The sequence below is a fragment of the Aquarana catesbeiana genome, linkage group LG01 (assembly GCF_042186555.1).
Source record: "Aquarana catesbeiana isolate 2022-GZ linkage group LG01, ASM4218655v1, whole genome shotgun sequence".
NCBI classification, from domain to species: domain Eukaryota; kingdom Metazoa; phylum Chordata; class Amphibia; order Anura; family Ranidae; genus Aquarana; species Aquarana catesbeiana.
This window is the reverse complement of record NC_133324.1, coordinates 936448338-936473112: the sequence shown is the minus strand read 5'-3', so window position 1 is coordinate 936473112 and position 24775 is coordinate 936448338. Positions and strand designations below refer to the sequence as shown.

General features: G+C 43.4%; 1 protein-coding gene across 1 annotated transcript in view; it reads left to right on the top strand.

The window, feature by feature from the left end:
* Window positions 1–6437, top strand: part of LOC141128196 (vomeronasal type-2 receptor 26-like) — a 53486-nt gene extending 47049 nt beyond the window's left edge. The window contains exons 3-4 of the mRNA XM_073615342.1: window positions 3604–3727; window positions 5530–6437. Coding sequence (XP_073471443.1) covers window positions 3604–3727; window positions 5530–6437 — 1032 coding nt within the window. The remainder of the gene's footprint in view (window positions 1–3603; window positions 3728–5529) is intronic.
* Window positions 6438–24775: the final 18338 nt, after the last annotated feature.

Genomic DNA, 24775 nt, shown 5'->3' with positions numbered 1-24775 from the left:
CATTGCTTCAGCCAATAAGGGCTTCCAAAGCACTGTGCGGCAGCGCAGTGCATTGTCGTCATACAGCGGGCTGAACAAACAGTCGACCGCCCTCATAATTTGGGTGTTCACTGAATGGCCAAACTGTTCGCCCATCCCTAATATTTAGGGTAAATAAACTTGGATGTCTCATTCAATGCCCACAATCTCATAATTTAAAGACTAGGTTTTTTAAAAAAAAGGGACATGACTTGCCATTAATCTGATGTGCTCCTTGTACTGCTGACTCCTGGATTCCTTGATATCTTCATCCACCGATGCTGCCCTAACTTCATTGCCATAATCTTCTCATCAAGAGTGCCTGACTATGCTGTCCTCCATTCATAGATTACATTTTATAGCTATGTAGTGCTAGCCTGCAGGGGCTGCTGATTTTAACAGTTTTTTCCCCCAAACCATATAGAGACCACCATCTGCCCAAGCAACAGTCCATTCATCCTGGCTCCAATAAACAGTCCAGGGGTTGTCTTTTTGTGATGTATTGTTTGTAAAACTTGTACAGTATCAGGAGAGGGGGATTAAGACATTGGATATTCCAAAATGGTTAGCAATTAGCTGTGAGAGGAAAATGTTGGACAGTCTAGGGTCTCACAGCTGTAGACCAAAGAAACATTTCTTTGGCATCTGGTTACCCTACACTATTGCACAGCTATAAGTAACCAGTGCAATCTCCAGGGCAGTTTTTAAGGCAGGGCAAAAGGGGCAGCCGCCCTGGGCCCTGTCATTGTTGTGGGACCCAAAGCATATGCCTCATACTTGCCAACTATCCCAGTTTAAATTCCCTTGTCCCATGCTGTGTCCTGATATCTAAGTGTGAAGTTCTGTTACTAATGCTGCTCAGCTCTGCCCTATTGTTTTGTGCAGATGACTCACCTGCAGTCCCTGTGTTTACATGTAAATACTGGCATTGATATGTAAATAGCGGCGGGCCAGCAGCATTGATATGTAAATAGAGGCAGTATTCATATGTATATCGTAGCCCCCTGAGGTCATATCCACCATCACCTATACTGAATGCTGCCCACTGGAGAGGTAAAGGGGCATGCTTGAAAGTCCTGCCTGAAACTGTGGTCATTAAGCCTACCATCAACCTGTTCTGCAAAGGTAGGCATATTAGTGGGGGGGGGGGGTAGTGTGGGGTGTGCAGAGGTAGACAGAGAAGGAATTACAGTTTGGGGTGCACAGGTGAGCAAGGAGGGGATGTACGGAGGTGAGGAAGGTGGGTGCAAGGATGAGAAGAGAAGGCAGGTAGAGTTAAAGGGGAGGGGGATTGGTATGTAGAGGATTGGAGAGGTTTGGGGTGCAGAGGTTAGCATGGGTTTTAGGATGCAAAGGTGTACTGACAGGGTGGATAAAGATGTAGGTCACGTGTAGGGCAGCCTATTAATTTCAATGGGCTGCTCTATGTGCTACAAATGCGGAAGAAAGTCCCAAACCCTTTTTTCAAATCACACAAAAACAATTAATGGCACTGCTGTGTATCTGCTGAAGGCCAGTAGTTTCTGTGGTGTCAGGAAAGTGATTTTGCATGTGTTCTAAACACACACAAATGTGAGCGCAGGCTAAATGTCTCAGTTACATTGGTGGTCAGTGTAAATCTTATTACATTTGTACTTGGTGTAGAATCCTTTCATTCACACTAGTGACCACTGGCCAGTGTGAATGACCCCCTTACATTGGTGGTCAGCGTAAATCCCTCATTACATTGGTGGTTTCTCTGTATACTTCTATTATATTGGTGGTCAGTGTAAACCCATATTTTATTGGTGGCCAGTGTTGAAACTCGTCTTTATATTGGTAGTCTGTGAAAAAAAATCTGCATTGCCTATTGATCACACCACCCCCATCCACCCAGCACTGCCACTGATCCCAGGAGTCCTAGGATCCCTAAGAGTTTTCTGTCTATTAATGGGTCCCCTCAGCTCCCCCATCCATAGTGTGCAGGCAGTGAGGAGATGATGTGCTGTAACCTCTAGTAACCAATCAGTAAGCAGTAATGATGTGCAGTAACCTCTAGCAACCAATCAGTGAGCAGTATTGGTGTACAGTAATCTCTAGCAATCAATGTACGAGCAGAAATCATGTGCTGTAACCTCTAGCAACCAGTCAGGGAGTGGTAATGATACACTAACCTCTGACAAACAATCGCAATTGCTGCCTGATCTGATTCAGTGAACGGATTTTGAGTCTAGTTGCTATTTATTGTATGTCTCAGAGCAGGTGGAGAGCGAAATTGCATGGAAGGGGGGGGGAGGATTTTTTTGCCCAGGGTCCAATCAATATTAAAGATGGCCCCGGCAACTGGCAATCTCCAGAACACAGTAACAGGGGAACACTCTGCTCTAGGTTCACAGTCTAGGATCCTGCTGAGGACAGGAGAATGCCCTGTACTCTGAGATGCTATGAGGACTGCCTCAGTCCAAGCTACCTTTGGCACTTATATCCCAAAAGCCCACAGTCACCAGGAATCAATTCAGGGTCATTACTCATAAGTCCCCAGGGCAGCTGCCACTTTCCAGCTTCCTCCAGATGCCAACCCAGTGAATGAGACAGTGCTTCTCTCAACCAGATTCCTTTGGTGACATCCTGCAGTCAGTTCCACAACACTTCCAGGCCCCAGCTCTGCCACAACTAAGACCTCACAGGACAGCAACACAGTCCATAGGCTGCCTTAGGGGCAATATCCCCTAAGGCTTGTAACTCTCCTTGCTCAGGAAAAAACCTCACTTTACAGCTTCAGGCTATTTATCAGCTTCCCAGCCAACATCTGGACACACCTCCACAGGGATTGGCTGGGCCCTGATCAGTATTTAGGCTGGGTATTTGAATTCTCCCTCCCTAAGGTCGAGAAACTTCTTCTAAAGGCAGGGGGAAGCAATCAAACTTCCAGTCTGAACAACTCTGAACAGAATGGACCAAACAATCACTGCTCCCTTGATTACAAAAGGAGCCAAAAACTAAATGTACCTAGCATCCTACAATAGAAGGGTGCTACACAAAGAAGCTGTAGTTATAGTTTCTATGAATGGAGATGCTGAGCAGAAAGGGAAGGCATAGTTGGGCACTCTTGACAAGAGTCTGTGACAGCCCCCCAGTTCTATTAACCTCCCACCGCTGTAATCTTCCAGTAGGAGGGGTCAGAGGATGAAGATTTCAAGGAATCCAGGAGCCAGAAGTACAAAGGACACATCAGATTATTGGTAAGTCATGTCCCCTACTTTTTTTTGACTAAGCCTACTTTATTATACTGTAAAGTACATCCATTGCAAATGAGAAACTACAGATAATATGAATTCAGAAAGAAGAAATAGAATTTTAGGGATAGATTATTTGAAGTCTTGTTTTAGGCTCATTTTTCCTGATTTCCATGTTTTCCTTTTAGGCATCCAATCAGATTTGTCTTAAAGAAACACTATGACCTTGCCCCTTCAGGACAAAGTAATAGTGTCTCTGCAAAGTGCCCCCAATCCCACATATTCACCTTACTATTGATCATTTGCTGCTTTTTTCTCCATATCAGTTGACAAGCCAGCTGGCAGCCAATCAGTTTTCCTTTTTTTTTAGGTGCCGGTATCTCGATGCTCAAGACCCTGCTTGCCTGGTAACAGAAAAAAGTTTGGAACTTCAATTCATAAATGTTGCTATGAGTGCATCCCATGTCCAGAAGGAGAGATCTCCAACATTTCTGGTAGAGTGTATATTTGCCATAGACTTGTGCTGTAGTCTAGAGAGAATTTGACAGGGATGTCAAAACTGCACAGGATTTTGGTGCTTCAGAGGTCCACTGTAACACTGCACCAATACACTCCTCTTCCACTGACTGCATTAACACCACATACTTCTTTACTGACTGCCTTTGTATTGGTACACATGGCAAACTTCAATACTTCCATGCTGTTCCTCTTATACATACTATGACTTCACCGAAAAACTGCTCCACTAAACCCTTGCCCACTTCTTCATTTGTTGCTGCACACATAGAAACACAATGTGGGTCTGTGTAGAAAAAAATGTTGAGGGATGCCTTTAACATTTGCACATGCACCTCAAATGATTTCTGTATTGTTTGTAATATGAGTATCTTCTATGGTTGTCAGCTCCATCTAGTGACCATAAGGCAATATTTTCCTAAATTTGCCTTAATCAAGAAAAAAAACATTATGGGAACTAGATGGAGCTGAAAATCATAGGAAATAATCATATTACAAACAATACAGCAGTCAAAGACCATTTTTACCACAAACTGCTGCATAGTGTATATTCCTACCACTATGCATTTTCTTACACATTTAGTATTTCTCCCCATTTCATAAACAGGTCCAATTTTCCTTATATATTTTAAAAAATTTGTTTTTATGGAAATCACTCAGGTTTTTACTTTAAAGACAAACGTATTTTTTTGTAAAACAGTGTGAACTTGTAAACTCTGTATATACTGTACATGCATTTCATTTTGTATGCTTTATCTACTGCAGCAAACATCCTTGATATCATACCAAACCTTCTACCATGTATTCACATTCCTAATAGAGATGGGCCGAACATCCCCCGATCGGTATGCAAAAGAACTCCCGAACAGGGAAAAGGTTTCGCCCCAAACCGCAAACTTCATGAAAGTCTATGGGACCTTAACATGAAAAATCAAAAGTCCCCATTTTGAAGACTTATATGCAAGTTATTGGCCATAAAAAGGGTATGGGGGCCCAGGTACTGCCCTGGGGGACATGTATCAAAGCAAAAATTGTTTTAAAAAAACAATTATTTTTAAACGAGCAGTGGTTTTAATGATGTTTAAAGTGCAACAATAAAAATGAAAAATTCCTTTTAATATAGTGCCTGAGGGGGTCCCCTTAGTCTGCATGTAAAGTGGCACATCTGTAGCATGTAAAGAACATGCTGCAGCAAAAACTACATTTCTAAAGAAAAAAACGTCAAATCACATTTAAATTGACTTGCGGTTGCAATTCCCAGATGGCAATATAAAAAAAACGACAAAATGGTGTGGAGCCCCCCCAAAGCCTGCTAACAGCTGATGACTCATTCGTTGTTAAAGACACTGCAGCCAGCTTCCCAGACCCACTCCTTAACTACATATTGATCGTGCGAACATCCTGCCGAGCGCCCAGAGAATGAGCGATGTTCGGGACGAACTTTTGCTCTGCCCGAACCGTTTGCCCAAAACCAATTCCTAAGATTTGGATAAGGAAAAAAAGCATACCTACCTATGGTTTACAATTGTAATAATAATGTGATACCTACGTAAGCATGGTTCTAAAAAAAAAAAAAAACTCAAAGTGCTGAATATACAGGACAGTTATTTGGAAAGGTGCTGGGTGTATCTTTTTTGTCTTTTCCCTACTGCATTAGTTATTAATTTGAAGCTACTGATCAATGTTAATATATGAGTTGCCTAGTTATAAAATAGACTGTTTATTCCCAAGATACTTTAATAAATATGTCCATCACATGTGTTTTTTTCAATACCTGCAGACTGTGAAAACTGCATGAAATGTCCTGATGATGTATGGCCAAATGAGAAGAAGGATCGGTGTGTTCTAAAACTGGTGGAATTTCTCTCCTACACTGATGATACTATTTCTGCAGTATTTTCATCTATCTCCATACTTTTTTGCCTTCTGGCTTGTTTAATATTGGGGATGTTTGTACATTACCAGGACACCCCCATTGTTAAAGCAAATAACCGGAACCTGAGCTATCTTCTCCTGGTCTCCATCATGCTGAGCTTCCTCTGTGTCTTCTTGTTCCTCGGCCATCCAGTAGATGTAACCTGCATGCTGCGTGTAACGTCTTTTGGTGTCATCTTCTCAGTTGCTGTCTCCTCTCTACTTGCCAAAAGTATCATGGTGTGTGTTGCTTTTAAAGCCACCAAACCTGGAAGTTCTTGGAAGAAATGGATGGGAGCCAGATTGCCCAACTCTATAATGTCTGTGTGTCCCCTGGTTCAAGTAATAATATGTGCGACTTGGTTATCTATTTCCCCCCCCTTCCAGGACCAAGACTTTTACTCTTATCTAGGAAAGATCATCATACAGTGTAATGAGGGTTCAGTTATCGGCTTCTACTCTGTCCTGGGATATATGGGGCTTCTGGCAGCTGTGAGCTTCATTATAGCATTTTTAGCCAGGACATTACCAGACAGTTTTAATGAGGCCAAGTACATCACCTTCAGCATGCTGGTGTTCTGCAGTGTCTGGATTGCCATGATCCCGGCCTATCTGAGCACTAAAGGGAAGTATATGGTCGCTGTTGAGATTTTTGCTATAATGGCATCAAGTGCTGGACTTCTTGTCTGTATATTTTTGCCAAAATGTTACATTATTCTATTTAGACCTGACTTGAACACAAAAACAGGTTTGCTTGGAAATAGAACCAAATGAGTTTATCACTTACTGAAAATAAATTTAAACAAACTCAATATGTATAAGAATGTTATTAACATTTTAGAAAATATAGTCTCATATACAGTATTATGCAGCAAAAGTTTGATGTATTTATTCTGTAGAGCACCACTCCAATCTCCTTTGCTTTTTTCCATTAGATTTTCTGCAGATTTTTGTCTTCAGATTTAACAAAACCATGAAGTGAAAGGGTCTGCCTGATTGCAAACAAATTGAAACACTTAAGGTTTGAGCTCATATTATATTGTTTTGGTAAATTTGAAGACAAAAATCAGCAAAAAATATAACAGTGTGTATGGGGCTTAAGTCTGGGGTGGTAGCCTCTCTTCACTCCATAGCCCGGCATTCAATGTAACAAAGGGCTGCACACTGATGACATCACTTTAAGATAATACTTTTATTCTAGGTCTGTTTACCCTGATAGCACTTAATCATAGTGATAAGGCTGCTTAGGGAGGGGGATATTTATACCATAAGGCAGTAGTCATCAACCCTGTCCTCGGGGCCCACTAATAGGCTAGGTTTTATGTATTACCTTGGGAAGATGCAGATTAGAATACTGCAATCACTGAGCAGCAAATTATATCACCTGTGATGTATTTCAGTTATCTTGCAAACCTGGCCAGTCAGTGGGCCCTGAGGACAGGGTTGATGACCACTGCCATAAGGCACAATATAATACAATCAAAAGCAGTGACTGCAAGTGATTGACAATGAAAAAGGGCATAACCTGTGTATCAAAGCAAAACAAAGTAATAACTAAACCAGTCAGACTGGTACAAGAAATATATATATCCAGGGCTTTTTTTCTCAGAGAACTCACCCTCTCTCTCCAACTCTCTGCCTCAACCACACCCAAACCCCGCCCCCAGCCATACCTTCCTTAGAGGGGTGAATTGCAGTGGCACCAAAAAATTGTAGAGTTAAGGCTAAGAAATGTGCATCACATAGGGCGAATCCCCCAAAATCCCCCCAGCTTCCCTCTCTGTACAAATCCCCCCAGCTCCCATCTCTGTACAAATCTTTTCCAGCTCTCCTCTCATCAAATATCCCACAAAGCAGGGAAATGTGACAAAAAAAATAGCCAGTTTTTGACAATTCCTTTATTGTAAAATAGCTCTGAGTGGTCTTTTCCCCCGAGCCGTGTCTCCTGCCAACGCCTACGTCTCCTGCCACTGCCTACTTCTCCCGCTGCCACGTTCCTCCGTTGTGTTGTCACCCGCTGTCTGGTGTCTCTTACACAGACATGGGGCGTGACCATCCGTTGATGTCACAAGGAAAGCCCACCCCCTTTCTTACAAAAAATAAATGGGGCGGGCTTTCCGTGTGACGTCAACGGATTGTCAGGACCCATGGCTGTGTAAGAGATGCCAGACAATGGGTGACAACACACTGGAGAAACATGGCAGCGAGGAAGAACACAGCAGCGGGAAAAGTAGGTGGTGGCAGGAGAGACGGCGACAGAAGATGGCTGCAAAAGAGACAGCACCAGGAGAAGATGACGGCAGCAGACGCGGCTTGGAGGAGAAGACCACTCAGAGCTATTTTACAATAAAGGAATTATCAAAAAACAGCTATTGCTTTTTGTCACATTTCACTGCTTTTTATTGGTGAATGGGTAGGGGTACAATGTACCCAATGCCCATTCACATGGGGGGTGAGATCTGGGGGCCCCCTTGTTAAAGGGGGCTTCCAGATTCTGATAAGCCCCCCACCCGCAGACCCCCATAACCTCCGGGCAAGGGTTGTGGGGATAAGGCCCTTGTCAACTTGGACAGGGTGTTTTTGGGGGGGACCCCAGAGCACCCTCCTCATGTTGAGGGTATGTGGCCTGGTATGGTTTGGGAGGGGGGGTGCTCTCTCGTCCCCCCTCTTTTCCTGCGGCCTGCCAGGTTGTGCGCTCGGATAAGGGTCTGGTATGGATTTTGGGGGAACTCCCACGCCATTTTTTTTTACTTTTGGTATGGGGGGGACCCGAAGAGCATTTTTTGGCTGGCGTTTTTTTTTTTTACTTTCAGTGGGGAAGCCGCTGACAGCTGATGACTCATTGGTTGTTAATGACGCGGTGGCTGGCTTCCCGGCCTGCCGGTTAGCAACCAGCTATGTACAGTGTTAAAATAAGAACCGCAAAATGCATCAAAAATCACATCACAAACAGAAAATGAACTGTAGAGTGTTTCTGCAAACTGCAAAATGCACTAAAAAATGCATAGGTGTGAACCTAGGGTCAGCGCCAGTTCACGCAAATTCAGTGCGGGTTCCAGCATCGCATACAACTTGCAGGCAGTTCACACTGCCATATGCGAACTGCTGGGAGTGTCAGTAGAAAGCTAATGACACCCCCAAATTAGATCGCATATCGCAGAGCGAACTGCAAATTCAGGCTACACCCATGCAATCTGATTCTGCTGCGGACCAAAAAAAGGGTCCTGTGCGAGTTTGGTCCGAATGCAATGCAAATTCAACCATACGATCTGTATGGCTGAGTTTGCATCACACAGACATTGCATGTGATTTGCAGTGCGGGGCAAATCACATCCGATGTCAGACCGCAGAGCAGTTTGAACCGGCCCTAAGGCCCCTTTCACACTTGTGCGACTTGTCCTGCGACTCCTATGTCCATAGACCTCAAGATTACACTGACATTGCTTCAAATCACATCAAATTTGCGGCAAAAAGTGCTGCAAAATTGTGGGACTTTCAGGTCGCACAAGTGTGAAAGGGGCCTTACGGACCTCAAGTTGTATGAAAAGTCGGCCAAGTGTGAAAGGAACCTAATGAGATTCATTGATAACACCTTTGAATTAGGCCCCATTTGCACTTGTGCAACCAATGCCTGTGTAATCTTGCGGTATATGGGCCTCAAGTCACATCAAAGTCAAACCAAAGTAGTGCAGGGACGAATTTGACCCACTTGCGGGATGCACAAGTGAGAATAGTGCCTAATTCAAAGGTATAATCCATGAATCTCATTCACACTGCTGCGACCTGAAAGTCAAACTATTTTGCTGCTACAACTTGTCCCCAACTTCTGGGAATGCCTGTGTAATATTGCACCCTATGTACCTCAAGTCATATGAAAGTCACACCAAAGTAGTACAGGGACTACTTTGAAGTTGTTGCAATTTGAAGTAGCACAGATATGAATGGTTAGCATTGAGTCTCATGGTGTACAACTTGTCATACAGCTCGGTGGTCCAAATTTGCTGGAAAAGTCACCCACCTGTGAAACAAGGCATATATATTTTTTTTAAAAAGTAGCTCTCATTTATATTTGCATAGTCCTTACTGATTTACATCAGCAGAATAAATGCAGGAAGTGATGTGTGCACATGGGCCAGAAGCAAATGTGTGATGATGCCAAACAAATCAATGAACCACATCCACCCCCACATTGAGTAAGTACAAATACATATCCTACACTTACCCGGCAAATGAGCAGCACCTCTTCTTTGCTAAAGAGGGACCTCGCCATGTCCACCTAGATCAGTGGTTCTCAACTCCAGTCCTCAGGACCCACCAACAGGCCAGGTTTGCAAGATAGTTGAAATACATCACAGGTGATATCACTTGCTGCTCAGTGATTGCAGTATTCTAGTCTGCAACTCCCCAAGGTAATACTTAAAATCTGGCCTGTTGGTGGGTCCCGAGGACTGGAGTTGAGAACCACTGACCTAGATGGAGATCTTGACCAGCACAGGAACTTCCGGGTGATTACAATGACTCATTTCCAGGTCAGAAGGTGAAACCACGCTCTTTTGATCACAGCTGTGAATATTTGATCGCTACCACAAATAGAATTTTTTTCTTTTATCTTATTTGCAGATATGTGAATCTTTATTTCTACATATAACGATATTTGAAGGTAAAGTTAGATAAGAAATGGTGTCCCTGGGATAGCAGCAGGTGAATTACAAAGGCAAAGGCCCAGTTTGAGCCCTGGTTCACACTGACAGCGGGAGGAAATCGTACAAGTTCAGCTGAACTCGCACAATTTCATTCCCGCATGTCAGTCCCGACTGCAGGGGGAATTTCAGAGACTTCTGTGCACTGATGTCAATAAAAATTGCACCCTGAAGTCACCAAAATCTAGTACAGAAACTACTTTTGGAAATTGCCACGCCGCACCAATGAGAATGGTGCTATTGCTACCAATTTGACATGTCAAATCTCACCAATGTGAACCAGGGCTGACACATACAACACTTTTTATTCACCAGCTGAATTAATTACCTGCAATTCTTCACAGCTGTTATATATACAGATCCCACCTTTATCATTAACTTGCAGGTGTGCTGAAGAGCTTAGTTTTTTGGTGCACAAATACATATAGAAATTAGAAGATAAGAGTTGAAGACGGGATGTGACGTGCTTTGAGAGGGGGAGGGGCCTGGTGGTGGGGCTGTGGAAGGAGGAGGGCAGAGGTCGGAGTGATGGCGGCGTCGGTGCAAGCGTGGGGTGAGAGCCCAGGTGAAGCGCATAGAGTCCCCACCTAAAGCTGCAGAGGAGTGAGCCAGGCAGCCGTCTCTATTCGACGGCTGCTGAAGTGGTCGCACCCGCGGCGTCCCCCGCCCGCAGCCTCCATATCCCTCGCGGCTCGGCTTCATCCCCGACCCCGGAGCCCCGCTCATCCCTCCCGCGCACCCCCCACCTACTTTACTTGTCCCCGCAGCCAGAGGGGACAGCCGAGTGTGAAGGGAGAAGCGGACAAGAGATACTGGCGCCCCGAGTACCGGTGTATATGCACAGAATCTGAAGGAAGTGGTACGATCTCCCGAACACTGAACGGAGAAGGAGCATCAGAGAGAGAGGAGCGCCATGCCACCCCACGATGAACACTGGTAATCCTGTCTAGTCCAAAGAGGTCTGCAAGAGTAAGGTAGGACTTTACCGATTCTTAAGGGAGAAGCAGGTTGTGAAGGCACCCAGCCTGGGTTTTACTGGGACTGTGAAAAAATTACCCATGTGAGTAAAAGCAAGATCTTAATGGTACTTAATGGAACTTTATAGTGCGGGGATCTGTGTCTGTGTCATATAAATGAACTGCCCGTGGTGTTGACATATTGTTGAACTAAGAAATCAGAGGGAAAGTGTGCACACCAGCAGCCCCAGTAACCCCAGTAGACAGGGGGGACAACCGCAATTCGAAAAACGGGGGAGAAGAGCGGCCTGAGAGTTACCCTCCGTTTGTAGACCAGAAATTAAAAGGGGCACCTGGGGGGACACTGGAATGTAGAAACCGTGTACTGGGCTTGTCTCCGTTGGGTTCTTTTCCTTCCTGATTGGGGTTGCGCTCGCTCTGAGATCAAAAGTTGGCATAGTCCAGAAGCAGGGAACATGAGAGGACGTTCTCAAAAGCAGGCAGAGCCTAGAGAGAGTTTGAATTCAAGCACAATACAAAAATATTTAAAAAGCCCAGGTCCAGAGCATAAACAACAAGAGGCCAAAGAAAAAAAAAAGGTCACAGCAAAGAATAAAGGAGTGCAAGGGGGGGTCCCACAATATAGAGGCTCAGGCCGAGGTAGAACCAGGCCCAAGCATGGAATTTGAACACGCTGCTGAGGCCCCTCCAACTAAATATGAGATGCAAGAAATGCTCATCAAGCTGGAAAACTCAATTAAAATGGAAATTTCTAATGTCAGATTAGATCTAAGACACCTCCTCAGGCGAGTAGAAGAGGCGGAGAAGGTGGCGGAACAGCAGGCCCAGGATATAGAGATTCTTAAAAAACAAGTAAAAACCCTGCAGGGGGATCAATATGAGCTGAAGTATAGATTGGAGGAGCAGGAAAACCAAAGCAGGCGTCAGAACCTAAGGATTAGATCCATACCAGAGCAGAATGGGGAAGACCTGTTTATAGTAATGAAATAACTTTTTAACCCCCTTTTAGGAAGGAGCCTGGAGGGTGACCTTAAAATCGACAGAGTCCATAGGATAAGAAAACCCCAAAACATTAGAGAAGATGTGCCCAGGGACATAATAGTAAAGTTCCACCAATTCGAGGATAAAGCAAAGATTTGGAAAAACTTAAGAGGGGCACAACCATTGAAATTTCGTAATCAGGAGGTCCAAATATTTTCGGATTTGTCAGCAGGAACCCTGGCGAGAAGGCGCCTATTAAAACCTCTGTTGGATTTATTGAAGGGAGCCAACCTGAAATACAGCTGGGGCTTCCCATTGTCAATAAGTGTGACAAAGGAGGGCAGGACATTCAAAATGAAAAATATGGGGGATCTGCAAATGTTCTGGAGATCCCAGTCCCAGACATTCCAGATGGGGTTATGCCTAGGTAGAAGGGTAGAAGTTCAGTATCTGTGCTTATAAGAGGGGGGGGGCGTGGGGGAGGGGGCGGGGGGGAGTCGGGCGGTTGAGGGGGGGGGTGGACGGGGGGAGCGGGGAGATGGAGTAAAGAAGGGGGCAGAAGAAGGCCCTTCAAGGCCCCGCACCTATTGCAGGGGGGGGCACTACAGCTGTCCACGCCCAGTGCCCCACCCTGGAGCACGAGGGGAAACAGGTCGGTAATTTGATATTCCCGACACTGGGTCCCATCGGCCTAGCAGTGGCCGCAGGAGGGAGGGGGGTTGGGGGGTGGGAGGAGGGGGAGGGGAGGAGGGGGGGAGGCGGGGTGGGGGAGGGGGGTAGGAGGGGAGAGGGGCGGGGGAGGTGGGGGAGGGAGGTGCCCCTGCAGCTGTCCAATAGCGAGTAAGGCGGTTGATGGTGGGGATAGAAGTTAAGTGTGTCTCCTACAATGTGAAAGGTTTAAATTCATCAGGGAAGAGGCGGAAAATTATGAATGAATTACAGAGGTAGGATGCCGATGTGGTCTTCTTGCAGGAGACTCACCTGGTGCAGGAGGAAAACATCAAGCTGAATTCAAAGAATTTTCCAGCATGGGTATATTGTGACTCACCTATTAAAAGGGCGAAGGGAGTAGCTATAGGGTTCTCGAAAAGGATCAAACTCACACTGATGGAGAAGTTGGCGGATGAAGAGGGGCGGTTTCTGTTTGTAAAAATTATTCTAGGGGACAGAAAATACACATTATAGATAGAAAATACCTCGCCGATCAAAAAAGTTAAAGAGCAGCCAACACTACAATAAGACCAAATTGTGCAAATTACCTAAATATAAACAGTGTAGCGCTAAAATACAAACATCTATGTGAGGAAATTAAGAGAGAGGGAGCTATTCCACAATTAAGTAAAGAATAACCACATCCAGTCTCAAAACTACATAAATTAAAAAATGAATTCCAAGTGTGTAGTCTGATAGCATATAAAACGCTCATTCATCAGTGATGAGAAAGACATAAACAGTCTCAAAAAAATATATATATAAAAAATATATATAAATAGTGAAAAAATATAATAGTGACAAATAAAGTGATAATTTAAAATGTCCGCATTTCTAGTAGAGATGAGATATAAATGACATGGACATTCATTGTACTGTTCATTTAAGCACAAGAGAATCCATTTTGTTCTCACTGTTGAAATGTGTTCTGTAACCTTCATCTAACACACAGACACTTCTCCTACTAAACGCTCTCTACTCCCCCCTCCCTTTTCAAGGTTTTACTTTTGCAATTGTTCTATTCGCTAGTTTTTAATAATATATTTCTATTTGTTAGCTTTTAATAACATATTGCTATTTGTTACTTTTTAATAACATCTCACACCATCCCTTTCTTATCTATGTATAAAATAACATGTAATAATACATTTTTCACCGAACGGACATTTTAAACACAGTGATTGAGTCCTGTGAATCTGTTCCTGCAGCTGCAGTATTAACTTTGTTTTAGAGTCCCAATCAGAAATCAGTCATATCAGTCTTGGCGAGCCAGCCAGGAGTTTGGCAGAGTCTCCAGAAGGAACCGCGCTTCGATCGGGATCATCGGGAAACGCAGACCTCAAATGCCGGCTAGGTAAGCTGCCCTTAAGCTTGCTATATTTCTGCCTTTTCCTATGTATCCTATCTGTCGGTTCTCAAGGAAACCAGACCACTCTCGGACCTTTCTGGTTGGGTAACGTGTGTGTGTGAGTGTGTTTGTGTCCCCCTTCACGGGTTGGACTGTGTGTGGATAGGGAAAATCCTCTGCAGTTCCCTGCGTTGACTCCTTGTGGGCGCATGGTAGGGTCAGATAAAACTCACAGAGAAGAGAAGAGACGAGGAGGGTCTCTTAATGAGTGTTTTGTCTATTGTCATAAACCCCTTCTATCCACGTAGATAAGTGGAGACTATTCTTGTAAATCTGCAGATTTGCTGTACTATTTGTTTTAGAGGCAAGAGGGTATAGGCACAAGTAGAGAAGAGAGAAGACTGGCCAGTCATTATGGGCATTAAATTAATTAAGGGAATGAAGGGAGAGAGGCCTTCAGAAAATGCCCAGCGCAAGATGAGCGCTAGAGAATATATGAACCGAAGGTACGGTTCTGCCTATACTGAGCCCCTAGATAAATGGGTAGAATGGACAAAGGGAACAGCCAAACCTTTAAAATCTGAAGGGACTTTTGATTTAAAAGTATGGCAAACTTTTCTGCACGATTATGGCCCACTACTGTGCAGTGAAGGAACGTGGAGAATAGCTTGCACATGGGAGACAGAAGCTAAAGTAGCAAATCAAACTGGCTTGACGGAGATATTTAATAAAAGTACTGCCCAAATTTACTACGTTTGGCCAGAAGACTCTGTAGAGGAGGACCCCCCACCTTATGTGGCTGCCAGTTTGGCTTTAAGGGGTCCACGCACAAAAGCAAAAGAATTAGATTACATGGAACACACAAAAGATGAGCTATGCAATATAGTAGAGAGCAGAGGTTTAACAGCCCCATATCAACCTACAAAGAGGGATTTGGCTCGTATCCTAGAAACAGATGATTGGCATAAATCAAAAGGCACATATGCAAACCTAGATGTCTCTGAACTTAAGGCTTTGGCCAGAGAAAGAGAGATAGAGTCTGAACTTCCAGAGCAAACCATAATTTCCAAATTGTGGCAGCAAGATGAAGAGAGAAGGAAGGGAGATGCCAGCCCTTCTGCCCCTGGCATAGAGAAATCTGTTGCAGTTTATCCTGTCAGAACCCAATTAGTTTTTGAAGGTGATGCTGTTGACAGTAAGTCTCAAATTAAATGGCATGTACCTTTTAGTCCCAAAGATATGAGAGCCATATTAGAGGGATTGGGAGATCCTAGAAAGAATCCAATTGGGTTTGCAAACAAACTTAGTGCTGCACAGGAAGCATATGAGGCTTCTGCTACTGACATTCATCAGCTTCTTATTAAAGCAGTGGGAAGCAACATGTCTGGCTATATACTTAAAGAATGTGGTGTAGACGTCAAAAATCTAGGTAAGATGGTTAGTGGACGGGAGGTTTGTGAGAAATTGAAGGAAAAATTGCCCCAAATATATGGACAAACCAGACATGCTGAATTTATGAATGCTAAGCAAGGGAAAGAGGAAGCAGCAGGGGCTTATTGGAGGCGGTTAAGTGATATGGCTGAGGAAGCAGGCATTAAAATAGAGGAAGAGAAGGCGGGAGAAACTGCAAGTCCATCTACACAACTGGTGAAACAAAGGTTTCTTGATGGTTTAATACCCCAGTTGAAAGAAAAGTTGTTCACAGCAAGGCCTGAGGCAGGCAATATGTCTATTCGAGACGTCCTGCCTATCCTGTTGTCCATATAAAACAGGATTAACCAAAAAGACAGCAAACCCAAGGTAATGTACATGGGGAAGCAGAGAGGAAGAGGAAGAGGCAAAGGCAATTTCAGAAATCATGGCAATCGGGGACCAATTATATGCTACAATTGTGATGGGGAAGGACACATAGCCAAATTCTGCCATCTTCCTGACCGTAGACTAGAAAAGAGCTTAGAGGCCCCTCATGCTGATCCCAGTTCTCTGCCAAAAGCAGTGGATCAGGCATAGGAAAATGGCATGCCAGTATCAATCATGTTAAATAGGGGAGACAATGGTCCCGAGGCCAGAGTAAAAGTATTTTTACAAGAACTCCCCTATCCTGGAGGAGAAACAGAATTAACCTGTTTAATTGATACTGGTGCAAGCCGAAGTGTTTTTAATATAGAGGACTTACCTCCAGGATTATTATCTACAAATGTTATCTCTGGTGTTGGCCTAACCGGGACCTCTACTGATTTGGTTGAGTCCAAGCCACTTAAACTCAGGCTAGGACAGCAAACAGAAATTGTCACTAAAGTGTTAGTTTCAGACACAGTTCCTACCAATCTTTTGGGAGCTGACATTTTGAACCAAATTTTAGCAAACATAGACTACACTCCTACAGGAGTCCAAGTGGTCAGTAGTCTATCAGGAGAAGTTTTAAATTGTGCCTGTGGAGTATTTTTAATCCAAGACTCCACTCTGCCATTTCCACCAAAATTGAAAGTGATTCCCACTGAATTATGGGCCACCAGTAAATATGATGTAGGTCTGCTGGATTGCACCCCAGTCATGATAAAAATTAAACCAGGAGCCCATCTCCCACAGATTAAACAGTACCCACTGAGTATTGCTCAGACTGAGGGGATAAAGGATCAAATCACTCAACTGAAAGCAGCAGGGGTTGTTGTACCAATTAAGTCCCAGGTCAATACACCCCTGTTCCCAATTGCAAAGAAGCCAGACAAGAAGGGTGGGCAGGTGACATATCGCATGGTGCATGATTTGAGAGCCATTAACAATATAATAGAGGCAGATACCCCGATCGTGCCCAACTCCCGCACTTTACTAAGTGGAATACCTGCCTCCAGCACCTGCTTTACAGTGATTGATCTTGCAAATGCTTTCTTTTCGGTGCCCCTGCACCCAGATTGCTGGCACCTTTTTTCATTTACCCATGATGCCCAAAAGTTAGCATGGACAAGATTGCCCCAAGGCTGTGTGAGTAGCCCCTCTGAATATAATACTGCGTTAAAGCAAGTATTGGACCAATGGTCCCCCTCACACCCAAACACTGTTTTGCTTCAGTACATAGACGATTTGCTTATTTGTTCTGATACAAAGGACATTTGTAGCAGAGAAACAGTAAGCCTTCTCCTGTTTCTCTATAACAGTAACAACAAAGTTAGCAAAGATAAGCTACAATACTGCCAAGAGAAAGTGATCTTCCTGGGTCACTGCATTTCACATGGAATCCGTCACCTAACCCCAGATCGAGTTAAAACTCTACAAAACTTTGAAAAGCCAAGAAATGTCCGGCAACTACGTGCCTTCCTGGGGTTAGTGGGATATTGTAGGGACTGGATTCCAAATGCATCAGAACTTATGGCTCCTCTATATGAGGCTACCACTAGAAACCCTTTCAAACTCACATGGGACAATGAATTGCAGATGAAGGAGCTTATTAAAATTTTGTCTGAAGCTCCCGCCATTGGACTTCCTGACTATACTAAGACTTTCTCGTTGTTATGTCATGAAGTCAATGGATTTGCTGCAGGTGTACTCACCCAGCTACATGGAGACAAACAGAGGCCTGTGATGTATGTATCAGCCTCATTAGACCCTGTCATCAAAGGCTCCCCCAGTTGTATGCGAGCCATAGCAGTCTGCATTTTGCTGCTAGACAAAGTAACGGAGCTTGTACTAGATTCTGCTCTGATCCTGTATGTGCCACATGCAGTACAGGAAATCATGAATCAAGTAAATACTAGACATGTGTCTGCCAGTAGATTTGACAAGTACCAGTCTGCTCTTTTTCCTTCAATCGAATTTAACAATCAAACGATGTGTTACTTTAAATCCGGCTACTCTTCTTCCTATAATTGATGAGGAAGATGCAACAAATGGTACTGATGTAGAACCTGAGAGTTTTTCTCATGATTGTATGGCTCTTATGGAGGTAGAAAGGGCCTCTGTCACACCAGCAAAAGATGAGCCCTTATCAGATTGTGACACACACTTATTCGTAGATGGTTCCAGATTTTACACTGATGATGGTCAGCCACACACAGGGTTTGCTGTAACCACTACAGACACCATTTTACATCAGGAAGCATTGAAACCCCAGATGTCAGCACAGGAAGCGGAGTTGTATGCTGTAGTCAAAGCATGTCATCTCCTAGAGAATCAAAGGGGAAATGTGTACACTGACAGCAGATATGCATTTGGAATAGCCCACGATTTTGGGCCTATCTGGAAAGCACGGCACTTTCTGACTAGTGCAGGGAAGCCAGTGAGACATGCAAAACTCATAGAGCAACTATTTGAGGCCTTTCAGAAACCAGCAGAAGTTGCCATCTTGAAGGTAAAAGGGCATGCAAGGGGAAGTGACATGACCGCCAGAGGAAATGCTTTAGCGGACCAAGCGGCAAAGGATGCTGCCCTTATGGCATTTGGAGTCACACCCACTGTAGGGGTCGCCCAGGTAGCGGGGACAGTTTCCCCTCATCAAGAGCAGTGGGATGTAGAAACTCTAATTCAGTTGCAGAACCAGGCCCCTGATGAAGAGAAGGATAAGTGGATCAAATGTAATGCTACCCAAAATCAGCAGGGCCTGTGGAGCGCTGACAACAGGTGGTGTCTACCCAGGAGTTTGTACCCAGTTTTAGCACAGCTGGCACATGGCGTCAGTCATCTTGCTAAGGGCGCGATGGTGGCACTTACTGACTGCTATTGGATAGCACCTGGATTTAGTGCATTTGCAGCCAGGTTTTGTGCTTCATGTCTCACTTGTGCTCTGTACAATGCAGGGAGGCCTGTTCATGTTCCCCAAAGGCATTCTCCAAAGCCAGATTTCCCTTTCCAAAGAATTCAAATAGACTACATTCAGATGCCCAGAATAGGCACCTATGAGTTTGCTTTAGTGTGTGTTGACATGTTTTCAGGTTGGCCCGAGAGCTGGCCAGTAGCCAAAGCAAATGCAAAAACAACAGCAAAGAAAATTTTGAATGAAATAGTTTGTAGATATGGAGTTCCTGAAACTATTGAGAGTGACAGAGGAACCCATTTTACCGGGGAAGTAATGAAAGAGGTAATGGAAGCACTTCACATACAGCAAGCTTTCCATACACCTTATCATCCACAAAGTAGTGGTAAAGTTGAGAGACTTAATGGAATTTTGAAAAACAGATGTGCAAAAATTAAAGCAGATACAGGAAAAGGATGGGTGGAAGCTTTGCCATTAGCCCTATATTCTGTAAGAACTACCCCTAAACAACCACATGGGCTGTCCCCCTATGAGATTTTATTTGGAGGGCCACCCAAAACAGGGCTATATTTTCCCCAACAGTTGCAGGCTTCTCACTCTAATCTGTTAGAATATGTTCAGATTTTGCAAAGAACATTGAATAAAATACATGAAGGTGTTTATAAATCTATCCCCGACCCAGATTCTGTTTCAGGTATTCACAGAATCCAACCAGGTGACTGGGTGGTGGTCAAGCGACACGTCAGAAAGCCACTAGAACTAAAATTTGACGGACCACATTTGGTGCTTTTGACAACCAGTTCTGCTGTCAAGTTGGAAGGAAAGCCCACCTGGATTCACGCCAGTCACTGCAAGAAAATCCTGAAGTGATGATATCCTTTGAAAAAAAGATGATAATGTTTCTTTTCTTTTTGTTGTTTGTGAGAACTGAGACATGGAAAAATAACCCTTCCATCCAAATGTTAAAATTGTATGCAACCCATAGCAACGCTAGTAACTGCTGGGTGTGTTCTCACTTACATCCCCAAACAGGAACAATACCCATGATAGCAATGCCTCTCAATTTCACTGATCTAAACAGGACCAGAATAAATGGCTCATACATAGTCTCCACAGCTAATGAGCACAGATCAGTAACTTTGATGGTTTCGAAACAGATAAACACTCCACAGATTTGTTTAAACATCACATGCCCGTTTAACACTAAATGTAGACGGTTGGGCAATTCAGATTGCAGCGGAGCAAAAATTACAGTTTATGGAGGAAACCATGGTCAATATTATTATATCCCAGATCCAGAACTAAATAGAACCCTTTATAGTACAAATTGCTCACAGTTTCCAATATGTGAAAATATCGGTTACCTGAGATTCCATGTTATTGCTTCCAGTTTTTTAGGAGCAGGCATACCGTCCATACGTAGAGGGTTATATTATATATGTGGAAATAAAGCTTACGCCTGGCTTCCTACTAATGTTACAGGTACATGTTATATTGGGAAGTTAGTACCTGCTTTGGCTGTTTGCAAAGATACAGTGCGACCAGATCAAAGTCCAGAATACCCTTTAGTGTTCAAAAGAGAGCTGTTCACTGAAGGTGACATGGCATGGTCATGGTTCCCTTCCTGGACAGGATGGGGAATTGAAGCAATGAAAAGACTAAATAATTACACTAGAATTGTAGATGAGATTATTAACCTTACTACCACTGATATAGGTTTATTAAATGAAGAAATGGCTCAGCTTAAAAAAGTAGTATTAGAGCACAGATTAACGCTAAATTATCTCACTGCAGCTCAAGGTGGGATGTGTAAGATATTTCGCACTGACTGTTGTATATACATTTCTGATAATGAGGACATTATTAAAAGGCATCTTGCTAAGATAAGAGAACTACAGAATAAGGCCAGAGATATTGCTAAAGATGGATGGAACCCCTTTCAGGGTTTAGGAGGTTTTGGTGATTTTTTATATGGCATAGCAACATGGTTACAGAAACTAGGCGCTTACATTGTGATGTTCCTATTTCTCATGTTTGTTATTTACTTCCTCATCAGGCTATGCCTCTGTGTGACTACCCACTGTACCAACAAATGTACCACCAGCCCTGATGAACCCATTATTGTGAGAAAGCTAGGAGAGAGCTGAACAGGACGCCGTCTCTCTGCGCCAATGTAACAGGAGTTACCAGCAATCGGCTGAACGTAACGCGGAGAAGAATGGTGTCAAATAAACAAAAGGGGGGAAATGACATGGACATTCATTGTACTGTTCATTTAAGCACAAGAGAATCCATTTTGTTCTCACTGTTGAAATGTGTTTTGTAACCTTCACCTAACACACAGACACTTCTCCTACTAAACGCTTTCTACTCCCCCCTCCCTTTTCAAGGTTTTACTTTTGCAATTGTTCTATTCGCTAGTTTTTAATAATATATTTCTATTTGTTAGATTTTAATAACATATTGCTATTTGTTACTTTTTAATAACATCTCACACCACCCCTTTCTTATCTATGTATAAAATAACATGTAATAATAAATTTTTTCACCGAACGGACATTTTAAACACAGTGATTGAGTCCTGTGAATCTGTTCCTGCAGCTGCAGTATTAACTTTGTTTTAGAGTCCCAATCAGAAATCAGTCATATCAATAAATAACAAACTTAGTAATAATAATAAAATGTCCACAATTCAAGTGGGAGGTGTGACCACCAAATAGAGTCTGGAGATTGTCTAGTCCCAATGATATATCATGCAGATAAAGCGAATTTAATACAATGCAGGTGATACATTAATATCTCCTCCGTAGTGATCCTGTAGTAGTGATAAGGTACTCTTACTGACTTTGGTGGACTCACAGGCCGTTGGCGGTGAGTCAAAAGGGCTTGCACTGTCTTAAGATGAATGACAGTATGGGAGTGGACCATGCGCTGGTAAACCTCTTCCTTCAGATAGGGGACCAGGATCCTGCCCGGATGGTCTAAACGATCACCGTCCTTGTCAGCATTGGTAAACCATGTGTAAAGAAAAAAACAAGGAGCCTCCACATGGTGTAAATCCAAAAGTTCAATTGGCATTTATTTGATCAGTCACGATCATCAAAACAATCCATAAAAATATATAAAAAAAAAAAAAAATTGTAGAATCAATTCCAATAATAAAAGAAGGCTAGCGTGGTGTGGGTGGCTGGGTACAGCAAGGAGACCCGACGCGTTTCGTCTGAAGAGACTTCTTTTATTATTGGAATCGATTCTACAATTTTTTTTTTATATATTTTTATGGATTGTTTTGATGATCGTGACTGATCAAATAAATGCCAATTGAACTTTTGGATTTACACCATGTGGAGGCTCCTTGTTTTTTTCTTTACACATGGTTTACCAATGCTGACAAGGACAGTGATCGTTTAGACCATCCGGGCAGGATCCTGGTCCCCTATCTGAAGGAAGAGGTTTACCAGCGCATGGTCCACTCCCATACTGTCATTCATCTTAAGACAGTGCAAGCCCTTTTGACTCACCGCCAACGGCCTGTGAGTCCACCAAAGTCAGTAAGAGTACCTTATCCCTTATGTTGATTCGGATCACTATGGAAGAGATATTAATGTATCACCTGCATTGTATTGAATTCACTTTATCTGCATGATATATCATTGGGACTAGACAATCTCCAGACTCCATTTGGTGGCCACACCTCCCACTTGAATTGTGGACATTTTATTATTATTACTAAGTTTGTTATTTATATCTCATCTCTACTAGAAATGCGGACATTTTAAATTATCACTTTATTTGTCACTATTATATTTTTTCACTATTTATATATATTTTTTATATATATATTTTTTTGAAACTGTTTATGTCTTTCTCATCACTGATGAATGAGCGTTTTATATGCTATCAGACTACACACTTGGAATTCATTTTTTAATTTATGTAGTTTTGAGACTGGATGTGGTTATTCTTTACTTAATTGTGGAATAGCTCCCTCTCTCTTAATTTCCTCACATAGATGTTTGTATTTTAGCGCTACACTGTTTATATTTAGAAAATACACATTGGTTAATGTTTATTGCCCCAATAGAGACCCGATAAAATACTTCTCCCGGACCCTAAGGAGACTGAATGTATTTAAGGAGGGGGAAACAATCCTGGCAGGTGACCTTAATTTTTGTCTGGATCCGGCCTTGGACAGGTCCTCTGGGACCCGGGACATGGGGAAAGGCTCATTGATGAGATTAGGGAAGGATATGCAAGATAGTCAGCTCATCGATGTTTGGTGGGTACAACACCCCAAAACGAGAGACTATTCCTTCTTTTCCCCGGTCCACGGGACCTACTCGAGGTTGGATTACCTGTTGATCGACCATAGCCTGTTGGAGTGCATAGCAGATTCAAAGGTAGAGGCTATTACCCTATCAGACCACGCTCCAATCTCCATGACAGTAAAGCTTAGGGGACTTTTTAGAGCCCTGTTCTCTTGGAGGTTCAATGAGGCCCTCCTTATGAAAGATTCAGTGGTGGAGAAAATACAGAGTGAAATAGATGAGTTCTTCACATACAACGAGTCGAGTGAGATAACGGGGGGAGTTCTGTGGGAGACATTCAAGGCATACATAAGAGGGATCATAATTTCCATAGACTCAGGGGAAAAGAGAGAGGGGAGATTGAAGAAAGAAAATCTCGTAGCCAAAATCTATCAGCTGGAACAAATACATAAAGCCTCATTAGGAAAGGATGAGGCTACATTAAAAGAACTGACACTAAAAAGAGAAGAGCTTAGGGAGTTATTGGAAGAAGAGATGGCGAAAGCTAGGACTACACATGTAAAAAGGTTCCATATGCAGGGTAATAAGGTGGGGAAACATCTAGCGTCAGTCACAAGGAAAAAAAAAGACGAGAACTACATAGAGAAGATCAAAGACAGTAAAGGTAAAATGAGACATACCACTAAAGATATAGCAGAGGAATTCAGACAGTTTTTTGCAGGACTTTATTTGGGTAGCAAAGTAGGAAAAATTAAGGGAAATAAGGAAGAGAAGACTAAGGAGTATTTAAAAGGGGTGGGACTTCCCACGCTGTCGGAAGCAGACACATTAGAGCTAGAGCGCCAGATAATGGAAGAGGAGATCTATCAGGCATTAAAGTCTTCCCCCACGGGCAAAAGTCCTGGGCCCGATGGCTTCACAAATAACTTCTACCGGAAATTCAGCGGATCCCTGGTTCCCAGGCTGCGCCAAATTTGGAACGGTCTTGGGAAGCAGGGAGTTCTCTGTAGAGATGCCCTGCTGGCAGCTGTAACACTATCCAAAAGGAGGGGAGGGACAGGACTTTATGCGCGAGTTATAGGCCGATCGTGCTCCTAAACGCGGATACTAAGCTATATGCGAAGGTATTGGCATCTCGGCTGAAAGAGAAAATGCCCTTCCTGGTCCACTCAGACCAAGTGGGATTTGTCCCTGGGAGGGAGGGAAGGGACAATGGGGTGAGGTCTCTCCTGATAATGGAGGCATTTAGAACGAGTGGGATCCCCAGTCTACTCCTGTCAATTGATGCCGAAAAATCGTTTGACAGGGTAGACTGGGGATTCATGTTTCATACACTTGAAGTAATGGGAATAGGGCCCACAATGTTAAATTGGATAAAAA